Source organism: Sceloporus occidentalis, unplaced genomic scaffold, assembly GCF_023333645.1.
Source record: "Sceloporus occidentalis isolate IW3139 unplaced genomic scaffold, rSceOcc1.0.p SCAF_8, whole genome shotgun sequence".
NCBI classification, from domain to species: Eukaryota; Metazoa; Chordata; class Lepidosauria; order Squamata; family Phrynosomatidae; genus Sceloporus; species Sceloporus occidentalis.
In genome coordinates this window covers 29,240,734-29,252,358 of record NW_028316988.1, presented here as the reverse complement: position 1 = coordinate 29,252,358, position 11,625 = coordinate 29,240,734, and the positions used below count along the sequence as shown (strand labels likewise).

The window sequence follows — 11,625 nt, the reverse complement described above, 5'->3', positions numbered from 1 at the left end:
GGAAAAAAGCCAAGAATCAAACAAAATTATATGCAGGATGCCGTGGAAAGAGGAGGGTTGGCTGTACCAAACGTAGGACTATATTATGAGGCCAGTGCATTGGAATGGTTGAGTACATGGATGAAAGTGAAAGAAAAGAAATTACTGAAATTAGAAGGACATGATCTTAGATTCGGTTTTCATGCGTATTTTATGTTGACAGCAGCTAGAATGATTTATGCCAGATAAAGGAAAATAGAGACAAAAATTAAAATTGATGAATGGATAAATAAATGATTAGAAATGATGGAAATTGACATCACTTCAAAAAGATGGACAGAAAACAAAAAAGAAAGTCCAAAATTAGAAGAAAAGGAAAATTTTGATACAAAAAATCTGGGAGAAACTTGATGATTTTATAAGAGAAAAATGGCCAAACATACAAAATTAAAAAGATACTTAAGAAAGTAGGTAATAGTTGGATAAATGAATTTGTAGCAGTTAAGAATATATGTAAATAATGCTGAAAAGAGGTTGAAGAAGATGGAAAACGGTGAAGAAATCAAAATCAAAAGAAATATTATATCAGATAAGCAGAAGGAACTGGAAAATGAAACAGGAAAAGGTTTGCCATGCAGGAACTCTCCATCAAAGCATCCCTAACAGAGGGCCATCTAGCCTCTGTTTAAAGACCTCCAAAGAAGGAGACTCTGCCACACTCCAAGGCAGTCTCTTCCACTGTCTAACAGCTCTTACTGTCAGGAATTGGTCTTGAGGAGGAATCGCTTTTCATGTTTGTATCGAGTCTCTGGAGCTGCAGAAAATAAGTTTGCTCCATCCTCAGTATGACATCCCTTCAAATCTCTAAACAGGGCTCTCCTATCACCTCTTAATCTTCTCTTCCCCAGGCTAAACACCCCCAGCTCCCCAAATTTCCCCTCATAGGGCTTGGTGGTTTCCAAACCTCTCAGCATTTGGGTCGCCCCCCCCCTGCCCCCCTCTGGACACAGGTCCAGCTTCTCAACATCCTTCTTGAATTGTGATGCCTAGGACTGGACACAGGATTTTTCCAGATGAGGCCTGACTAAAATAGAATAGAATGGCACTATTACTTCCCTTGATCTAGACCAGTGATTCCCAAACTCTGCCATTCCCAGAATCCCAGACCATTGGCCACGATGGCTGAGGCTTCTGGGAGCTGCAGTCCAAAAACACCTGGAGGACCAGGTGCTAATTAGCTTACTTGCTGTTCACCGCTATGATCTTTGGAATAGTGGTATATAAATAAAACAAATTATTAATTAATTAAATTGGGAATCACTGGTCTAGACACTGTTATTCCATTGATGCAACCTAGAACTGCATTGGCTTTTTTTAGATGGTCTACTGAGACACCTAGATCCCTTTCGCAGGCACAGTTGTCAAGCCAGGTGTCCCCATGATGTATCTGTGCATTTCATTTTTACTGCCTAAATGTACTTTGCATTTCTCCCTGTTGAAGGCATTTTGTTAGCGTTGACCTAGCTTTCTAGTTCACATCATTTTGAGTTTTGAACCTTTCTTCTGGGGTATCAGCTACTCCTCCTAATTTGGTCTCTTCTGCAAATTTGATTAAGCGTGCCTTCTATTCTGTCACCCAAGTCATTGATACAGATGTTGACTAGCAAACTGTGCCCAGGACAGACCCTTGTGTTCCCCACTGGTCACTTCTTTCCCAGATGAAGAAGAGCCATTGCTGAGCAACCTTTGAGTTGCATTGTCCACATTTTACAAGCTTGTTTGCAAGGATATCATGGGGAACCTCGTTGTCGGCCTTATGGAGATCAAGATACACCACATCCACAGCATTCCCTTCATTAACCAAGCTTGTGACTCTATCCAAAAAAGGATTTTGGATTAGATTGGCACATCTTATTTTTGAGAAACCTACGCTGATTTGTAGTAATAATAATAATAATAATAATAATAACAGGACTTTTTTTCCTCTGCACACACAGATGGCCTGTTTAATGATCTGCTCTAGAAGGGTGGCAGATGGGGAGAATGATGGGAGTTGGACACTTAAGTTGTGAATCCCCACAATGGAAAATTGCCAAAGGGCACTCCCTCTGGCACCCACATGATAGCAATCTGATGGGGCTTGTAGTACCTCAGGACTACCGTCCCCTCAAGTTGAATGCACCACCGTCCTCCTCCAATCTCATCCCCTCCCGGCCAGAGTCATGGAAGGCATGTGGGAAGTTCCTTTTATCCATAGAAAAGGAACCTCCCACATGCCTTCCATGTCTCTGGGCAGTGAGGAAGCACCCCAAGCAGGTTGTGAGCCCCAAACACCAGAGCCTGGGCAATGGGCAAGCAGTCGCTCAGGCTCAGCCAGAACCAGGCTGATGCCCGGCCACTTACTGCCAGGGATGTGGTGACGTCCTCCTCATTGCTCTTGCAGAGGTCCTTGACCTGGAGACTCTCCAACAAGATGCGCAAAACTTGCTTGGCCACCTGGGGACCAGAAGCCATCGCTGTCCAGAGTTCCCTGGCCTGCCTACAAAGTCAAAAAAAGGCAGCTAGAAGTCGTCAGGGTTCAGTAGCAAGTCTTCCCTCCAGCCACTGCCCGACAGTGGCCTAAAGACCTCAGGAGGACAGTCCGGCACCCATACCTGTTCACAGGTAAGGAGAAGGAGAGGCAGCTGTGCACAACTTTCTCCAAGTGGTGGGGCAGCAGGTATCCCAAGACCTTCAGCGCCAGCTTCCGGACCCAGTGGGTGTTTGGGTGGATCTGCAGGCAGGTGTAGATGGCGACTACCACCTCCTTAATCTGGGCAGGAGAGAAGGAATGGAGGTGGTGAAGGACCTGGAGGTAGAGGGGAGGATGCTGGGGCCTGGGGGGGCAGGGGGGCTCTGACTGACTTTACAACACTCACACTTTCTGGCTTGCTCTAACCTGCAGCCATTTACTAGTCCCCTCTCGTTCTTCCATTAAACCATGTATTGAACATGTTCAGATCATGGCAAGTAAAGCTACGCTAATGCTTTACAATAAAAGGCTTGTTTATTTCATTGCTAGACCATAAGAAAGGGCAGGTGGGCATGAGACAGGCTGTTGTTCAGCACCTCCTTGGCAGAAGGATCATTGTGCCTTCTCTCACCCAAGGGCTGTTTTCAGAACCAGAGGCAATACAGAATCAGTGTGTGGGAAATAAATAGTATAGGACACAGCACACCAAATCAACCAGTCGGGCCAGTGCTGCCACATGATCTCAGGCCAGGCAAGAGTTGCTGATATTCCCCTGTGCCGAATGGCCACAACCTCTCTGGGCAATGGGAGCTCAGCTGTGTAGGTCACGGTAGAGGGCTGGCTAACCCAGTGGCACTTGTTAGCCATAGAGACACTTTGGGAGCCCAAAGAGACCTTTCCACACCAGTCTGCCAACCCATCCGAAGCAGACCAAGAGTTGGGCTCTTCTCTTCCCTTTCTTCCCTAGACACCTCCTGGACCAGCCACTCCCACTCTTTCTGGCCCTCAACCCCTTGTCTGCCCAGCATCGCCATTTGGATGGGCTGGCACTCTGCCCTCAGGGAAACCTTTGCCAAGCAGACTGGCCGTACTGGTCCCTGTGAGATGGAGAGGAAGCATGGAGGGCAGGCCAGATGGAGCTATGGCTGGTTCTCCTGTGGAGGCTCAGGAACCCCCTTGGCTCTCACCACTTGCTCAGTTTGGCAGGGGAGGCCATGGGGGGGAATAAAGACCCTCTCTAACTTTGGCACTCCCTCCTTGGTGGAGGTCCTGTCACTTGGCTGGGTGGGTAGAATGGGGTGAGGTGGGGTGGTTGGAAAGAAATGTCTCCTCCTGTGCTGAGAGAGCCAAGATCTTTCCTTGCGCCTTTGGCCATGGAGGCTGGCCCAGGAGGCTGAGAAGGAAATCTAGTTCCTCCTCAGGGGGGTCCCAGCCCACCAAGGCAGGCAAGAGTTTGGGGCCGAAGGCAGCAGCTGAAAAGCTCTCACCCGTTCGACCTTCCTGGCATGGTTTTGGAGGATGGCCTGGAGGACCTCCTCAAAGTCACCCTGCATTCCTGCGTTGGAGCTTGGGAGGCTGCTCAGAATAGCAAGCAAGAGGCTGGTGAGCTGCATGGAGAATAGGGGATCCTCTGGGCCCTGCAGCAACAAAGATCAGGTGCAATGGTTAGACATGACGGCTGTTTCTGCTGCTCAGAGGGCAGGTCCTCTGGGCCCCCAGCTGAAAGGGAGAAGCCCCCCAGTCCCAGTCCGAAGGAAGGAATTGTCCAGGAGCCCTTGGAGACAGGAGGCCAGTAGAAGAAGGGGAGACCAGAAACACATGGCCCCCAAAGTGCCAGGAAGGACCCCTTCCCCTTCCTCTGGGGAACCAAGAGAGGAGATTCTGGCTTGTTGGAGAAGGAGGAGATCTGAAGGTCCAGCGAGGGCCACAGGGCCAGCCCACAATGGCCAGGGGGAGGCTGGACCTTCCTTGCTCCCGGGAACATCCTGCTCCTGCCAACACTCCCAAACCCACCCTACACCCTGCCAGGGCTGGTCCTGGCAGACCTCAGCCACCCTCCCTCCATCCCGGCCAGCCTGAGTACCTCAACGATGCACCAGTGGCTGTCCTCCCCCTTGTCCTTCTGGGGTCTCCTCTTGGCAGCCCACCTCAAGCGCTTCCTCTTCCTCTTTGGCGGCTCCGCTGCAAGGAGAGAAATGGAGCAGAGCTCAATGGCAATAGCAGTTTCCTTCATATCGCTTAAGCAGTCTCTAAGCAGTTTGCAACTGTAAGCTAATTGCCCCCAACAAGCTGGTCCTCATTTGAGCGCCCTCCTCGGAAGGATGCAAGCCTGAGTCGACCCTGAGTCCCTGGCTGGTACTGAACTTGCAACCTTATGGTTTGTGAGTGAGTGGCTGCAATACAGGTATTTAACCACTGCACCACCAGGGCTCTACAGGTCAGTTGCTTCTGCCCATTCTTTGGGGATCGGGGAGAGGGACCCCAGCCGTGAAAGGCAGCATACTGTGCAAAGGGCCTTTGACAGGGGCAGAGGTGTTTGGGGGCAGATGAGGTTGGGCTGGGCTAGTGAGAGGAGCCATGAAGTAGATGCTGTGATGAGGGGATCATGCCATGGGCACCAGGGCACAGAAAAATGCAACTCATAGGAGGGCAAGGCTTGGATGCCCAATGTTATTATTCTGGCTTCTCTCACAAAAAGAGAGTCCCCCGGTTCCCTTGCGCTCACCCTTCTGGCTGAACATGAGTTTGTAGAGGCAGCTGACTGCCTGGGCGGCTGAGGTACAAATGGTATCTTCTGGATCCGTGGCCCGAGCAAGCAGAAGGGCGATGAGGTGGGTCAGCTGGCCAAACTCCAGAGAGAACTGAAGAAATCCAAAGGGAAGAGAGGGATCCTTTCTCTCGGCCCCGCATCACCCCCACAGATCCCCATGTGGCCCTTGGACACCCAGCAAACGGCACAGATGGATCTTCTTTGTTATTTATTTATACCCTTTTCTAAATGCCATTTTTCTCCCAAAAAGGGAGCCAAGATGGCTGACAAATCAAAACTTTAAAAAATATATACAATAAAAATTTTAAAACAATGAAAAGCATCAAATGAAAAAGTACACTCAGCCCTCCACATCCAAGGCATATAAACAGCAAAGTCAAGGTTTGCTTTTTAAAATGTACAGATCTTTTTAAATGTTTTCAAACTGTGGGTGGCTGAATCCGTATTTGTGGCTTATTCAACCATCCTCAGTTTGAAAACATTTAAATACAACACACATACACACATAGGAATTTCAAAAATGAAACCTTGATTTTGCCGTTTTATATAAAGAATATGCAGATTATCAGGCGGGGGGAGAAGGGAGTAAAAGGCATATTCCTGGCATAATCGCGGGGTTACACTGAAGATTTTCAGATGATGTTGCGCTCATCCAGTATAACCGTGAAGATCCAGGAGCGCTGCAGCAACAAACCACTCCCAGGACTTCCCTGTGAATGATTTCTTGGTGGAGCATTCCTGGATCTTCACGGGATAAGTCCTGGATGAGCGTGCTATGTCTGAAAAGCTTCAACACAATCACACAATTATGCCAGGAGTATGCCTTTTACTCCCGGCTTTTTCCCCCCGTCTGATAATCTCCTATGTCATTCTGTGTAAGGGGATTTCAGCATCCACAGATTATGGTATCCACAGGAGATTCTGGAACCAAATGCCAGCAGATAACCCAGGGCTCACTGTATAAAAATTACTGTCTGAATAAAAGCATTTTTGCTTGCCGGTGGAAGGAAAAGCAAAGAAGGGACCAGCCTGGCCTCCCACGGAAGGGTGTTCTCAGGGGTGGGAGCAGCCTCCGAGAAAGCCCCATCTCCCATATCTTCACCAAGTGAGACTGCAATGGCGGTGGGACTTAGAGGTAGCCTTCCTGTGAAGAATTTAGGGCTCTGCTGAAACTTGAGCATCCAGGCTCAGAGTTGAGTCCAGGAGGAAAACACCCAAGCTGCAAGCCTGAGATTTCAGTGGGAGTGTGACCCCACCCAGCACAAGTGAGTCCTTGTTTCTTCCACAGGGAAACCTGGGGAAGCCCAGGTGAGGCTGTGAGGGTGGGCAGGGCCAGGATGTGCCCAAGGTCTCCAAGGGGCCAGATCCAGGGAGGAATGGCTCCCAGGGAGATCCCCACATGGCCCTGCGGCCCAGGCCTCCTTGACAGCAGAAATGCCCGAGTCTCAAAAGGTGAGGCAGCCCCTAATGCTCCGGCTCTGCTCCTCCTGCCTCCCCTTGAGTCGGAAAAACCACACGCAGGGCCCTGGCTCCCTACGTAACGGGAGAAGAATAAAAGGAGACAACACATAAATCAGCATTGTAAAAATATAAAATAAAACTAGTTTGAAGGCTTGGCTGGATGCTCTGATAGTACTGCTCTGTTGGATTGGGTCCAGTGAGCCAGGGCTGCTCAAGGAAAGAGAAGGCCCATTGGGGCCCCAGGGGCTACTCACATCCAAGTTGAAGTTGCTGACCAGAAATTTAAGCAGCGTCGTGGCTGACTCAACCGCATTCTCCCGCACGTGATGTACCTCCGATTCTATCCATGGTTCCATCAGCTATAAAACAAAGAGCAAACCTGTCTGGACAGTCGGGAACTAGTTGCCCTGGGAGGCCCCAAGCAGACCACGACCCTCCTCAGCTGAACTCCTGCCAAGCTCACATGTCTCCACATGGATGTGGCTTACATCCAAATGAAAGAGCAGCTGAGACGTTCCTCTGTAAGTCATGGAAGTGGCTGATGAAGCAGCCTGGATCAACAGGATCGGGGCTGGCATGCATGGGACCTCTTTCTGCCCCCAGATCCCTTCAACTACCCTTTTTCTTTTGCAGTTTCCAGAAAGGAACACCTCCCGCCCCTTCTTCATGCTCACCTCCAACATGAGCACCAGGTCAAACTTGTTTAGATCTTCTAACAACAATCTCTGAAGCATCAATTTGAACGCGTCCATAGTCTGGCAGTATAGGGCCTGAAGCAGAGAGAGGCAGCCAGGCTCAGCATCCCTCAGCCAGAAGAGGGGCTGGTGAGTCTGGGCCAGGTGAGGAGGTCAAGAGGAAGGCAGCAGCCAAGGCTCGGCCAGGCCTCACTCACCTGCCCAATCCCCAGCCCTTCTGCTAGCGCACAGCGCACAGCCCCATAGCCAACATATGGCTGAGTGAGAGTCCAGGAGGAGAAGGAGGAGGGTACATGGAGATCTGAGGGATGATGCCTCCTGTTCTCCTGGCTGTGAAATCGGAGCCAGATGCTACCGAGGCATCTCTCCCTCTCTCCACTTCTGGCTACAAATTGTCCTTATGGAGTGTGGAATGGTTGTGAAATCGATGGTTGTTTGCATCCTGTCTCAACAAAGGACGCTGTAGCTGATGGCACCAAAAGCCACTGACACCCTCCCGCTCTCCGCTTCCTGGCACAGACTATGTGCCATGGCGGCCAAATACATCTCTGTCCCATAACTGGCCCACAAACCCAAGACCTTTATATCCATAAACATAGCCCAATGTGATCAAGGCAATGCCCAAACAGGGGGGAAAGAAAATCCATGGCCACAAATAGGTATCAATGGTTCCATGATCCAAAAGACCTGAGACCAAGGACAGAAGCAGATATTCATGCATATATTCTTTTCCCTATGATAATCATGCATCGTCCTGTCTCTACACAGCCATAGTGTTACTAACTAGCAGGTCACATTTGTGGAGCATGCATGCTAAACAGGTCACATACTAACATCTCATAATGATCCTGTATTCATAGAATCATAGAATCGTAGAGTTGGAAGAGACCACAAGGGCCATCCAGTCCAACCCCATTCTGCCATGCAGGAAATCCCAGTCAAAGCAACCCCGACAGATGGCCATCCAGCCTCTGCTTAAAGACCTCCAAAGACAGAGACTCCACCAAACTCCGAGGGATGAGTGTGTTCCACTGTCGAACAGCCCTTACTGTCAGCAAGTTCTTCCTAATGTTGAGGTGGAATCTCTTTAGCTTGCATCCATTGTTCCTGGTCCTGTTCTCTGGGGCAGCAGAAAACAAGCTTGCTCCCTCCTCAACATGACATCCCTTCAAATATTTAAACAGGGCTATCATATAACCTCTTAACCTTTTCTCCAGGCTAAACATCCCCAGCTCCCTTAGTCGTTCCTCATAGGGCATGGTTTCCAGACTCTTCATCATTTTAGTCGTCCTCCTTTGGACACATGGCTCCAGTTTTTCAACATCCTTTTTGAATTGCTTTGTCCAGAACTGGACACAATGTTCCAGGTGGGGCCTGACCAGAACAGAATAGAGTGGCACCATTACTTCCCTTGATTTAGACACGATACATTTATTGATGCAGCCTAAAATTGCATTGGCCTTGTTAGCTTGGAGGTCTTTCCTTGGAGGTCTTTAAACAGAGGCTGGATGGCCATCGTAGTGTAGGCTTTGATTGAGAGTTCCTGCATGGCAGAACGGGGTTGGACTGGATGACCCTTGTGGCTGCTTCCAACTCTGCGATTCTATAATTCTATGAACTACGAACATGCTTTTTACAAAACTATGTTGTGAAAGGCAACTCTGGTCTTGGGAGGGATGCCTGAGGCGAAGGGCTCACTTTGGCGCTGTCCTCGTTCAAGCTGTCAAGCAGGTCCAGATTAAAGATGCTGCGGACGGCGGCATGGAGGAAGCGGGACTTTCTCTCTGGCTCCAGGGGAGGCTTCAGTTTGCTGCCAAAAGAGGAGAAGCCCACCGAGGTGAGGAAGGGGTGACTGGGGGAAGTCAGCCATGGCAGCAGCAGCGAGACCCCTATGTCACCAGCCTCCCACCCGGGCCAGAAGAGACCTTTCCTTCCCTTGCCTCTCCTTACATGTGACGCAGGCAAATCCATTCTGTTTCTGCTTTAGGACTTCTCCAGAGTCCCTTCAGGATAAACTGTTCTTGTTCTCCTGGTCCCCTGTTCATCTTGCCCTCCTGTGCCTTTGGCCATTTTTGTCTCTCGGGGGAGTTGGGGAAAGATGGCTGTGCTCCCCGCTTTGGGATGCTTATAATCCTTGGCTCCGGCTGCCTGTTGTGCGGAGCGTGTGTGCAGGACTCCAGGAAGAAGCCCCAACTGATCTCTCCCCAAGAGGATCCCACCCATCCGGAGCGGGCCTTTTTGCCTCCCTCCCGGCGACCCCCATCATGCGCAGTACCTGAGCTCTGTCATGATGAGCATTGCGTCCTGGCACATCCTGTCATCCAGTGTGCAGCTGGGCTCTTCTTCTAGAGCAAACTGCCAGGCAACACAGAAACAGAGGAGACGTGAGCAGGGCCCATGGGGCACCATCTTGTACCTGCCATGGGCACCCTGGTGCCAGGTGAGGCTGGGCAGGTGCTCTCACCAGCCTCTAAGTGGCAGGTGCTGGAAGGTGCTGGAAGGTTCCCTCCAAAGAAGGAATGGGCTCCCCCAGCCCCCTCAATGTCCATCTGGCAGCCTACATGGCCTCCAAGATAGGCCCTGCTCCTTCCATCCTTCCTTCCTTCCTTCCTTCCTTCCTTCCTTCCTTCCTTCCTTTATATTAAGTAGATTCTGCTTCTGAAGACATGCACTTCCTTCCCGCCCTCAGACCCAAAAGTGGGCAAGGGGTCTGTAGTTTAGTATTAGCAGCAGAGCTGAGCTTGTGAAAGATGGGCCAAAAGGAATGTTTGGAGGCCAGGTGGGGGGCATCATAGTTGCTCCCTTCACCCCACAAGGTCCATCTGTCTGTCCGTCTGTCTTTCCTTCCTTCCTGCCTGCCTGCCACTGCCTCAGGTTAGTCAGGAATTTTCTCAGAGGAAGGACAGAACCCACCTGGGCCACAGACAGAGGGACGCTGGAGGTGGGTGGAAAAGCAAAGTCCCTTCTCCCGTGGGCATGTTTGTGCTGGAAGGGGTTCCATTGCCCTACTCTGATGGCTCCCAAGGAGGGCTTTCTAGTTCTCTCTTGGCCTAAGAAGTGCTTTACCCTGGAAGGCAGCCTAAGGGGGAGTCAGCCTCACGGGAGCAGCCTTGGAAGCCTTTCCTTCCATAAACTTACCCACCTGCCCACCCGTCCGCCCTGTGAGGTGGCTCAGGGACCGTCCAAGATACTCTGGAAGAGCTGTGGCTGAGCTTGTTTGGCCAAGCGGTGGGAATGGCCAGCTCTCCCCGCCTCCTTGATGCCAACCCTTGGTCACCCGATCCCAGCCGGACAGCCTGCCACTTGAACCTCTCCTCTCCAGTACCCCCTGTATGCCCAGCACAAGCAGAGACAACTTACAGTCAGGCAATCCACCAGCGGCCCTTTCATGAGCAGCTCAAGGCTTTGGGCTTTGCCTGTGACAACAATAGCCTCCAGAAGCATCAGGACAACCACCAGGAAGGTCCTCTTCAGGTTCTTGTCCTAAACCCAACCCAGAGGAGAGAAGGAGTCGTGAGAACAACCCCCGTGCCCCGGACCCAGCTCTTCCTCAACCGCCTATTTCCGTGGACCTACCTGGGGTCAGCTGTCTCTCATTAACAGTAGCCAAGGCTAGCTTAAAAAATACTGGCCAGAGTAAATCCCGGTGGGACTGGGGACGGAGGGACGGTGGGGAGGGAGCCCCTCATGCTCAAGGTTCACACCGGGAGGCAAAAGTATTCCAGCCAAGCCTTTTGTCTTTCCAAAGTCTACCCATATACACCCCTCTTGTTCCCTCTGAGAAAGAGATAAACCCTGGCAGCTTTAGGGATGACCTCCACAAGCTAAGGGCATGGGTCCTCTTTGGGAGCAAGGAAGGTCTGGGGTCAACTACAGGGGTCCCTCAGGGCAAAGGCCCAAAGGCTGAACATACCAGTGGACTGGCCCCGAGGACTGTAATCATTTTGGACGCGATTGCATCTGTCACTGGCAGCACCTGTTCTCCGATACTCAGGGCCACATGCCCATAACAAAAGAGTAGCGTGCCCAATAGTAGGCCCTGTGGGAAAAGACAGACCATGTAGCTGAGAGCCTGCAGGAGCCAACAAGGCATTGAGGCCTATTCCTCTGTTTGTAGCTTGATGCTGCCTACTCATTCCTGTACTACTATCTCTTGACTTATTCTGTGCTGCATTTCCCCTATCTTGTCCTCTGCTCCATTATCTTCA

The 11,625-nt window shown here is 50.7% G+C and overlaps 1 protein-coding gene across 1 annotated transcript; it reads right to left on the bottom strand.

Annotated features, from left to right (window-relative positions):
* Positions 1–2,226: 2,226 nt before the first annotated feature.
* On the bottom strand, positions 2,227–11,360 carry LOC149308462 (maestro heat-like repeat family member 5). Its single transcript, XM_089536879.1, has 11 exons — positions 11,331–11,360; positions 10,778–10,900; positions 9,693–9,772; positions 9,116–9,227; positions 7,397–7,492; positions 6,977–7,081; positions 5,217–5,352; positions 4,575–4,672; positions 3,979–4,128; positions 2,634–2,791; positions 2,227–2,518 (listed from the first exon to the last, which is right to left on the bottom strand). Exons 1-11 carry the CDS (start codon positions 11,358–11,360, stop codon positions 2,227–2,229), a joined length of 1,380 nt encoding a protein of 459 aa, XP_089393005.1.
* Positions 11,361–11,625: the final 265 nt, after the last annotated feature.

Bases quoted from the DNA above. Each gene is read 5' to 3' on its own strand.
- LOC149308462 (XM_089536879.1), bottom strand. From the start codon at position 11,360: ATGATTACAGTCCTCGGGGCCAGTCCACTG. The intron at 9,228-9,692 runs GTACTGCGCATG...CTCTTTTGGCAG, and splicing joins CTCATCATGACAGAGCTCAG to CAAACTGAAGCCTCCCCTGG. The intron at 2,792-3,978 runs GTGAGAGCTTTT...TCTCCTGCCCAG, and splicing joins ATGCCAGGAAGGTCGAACGG to ATTAAGGAGGTGGTAGTCGC.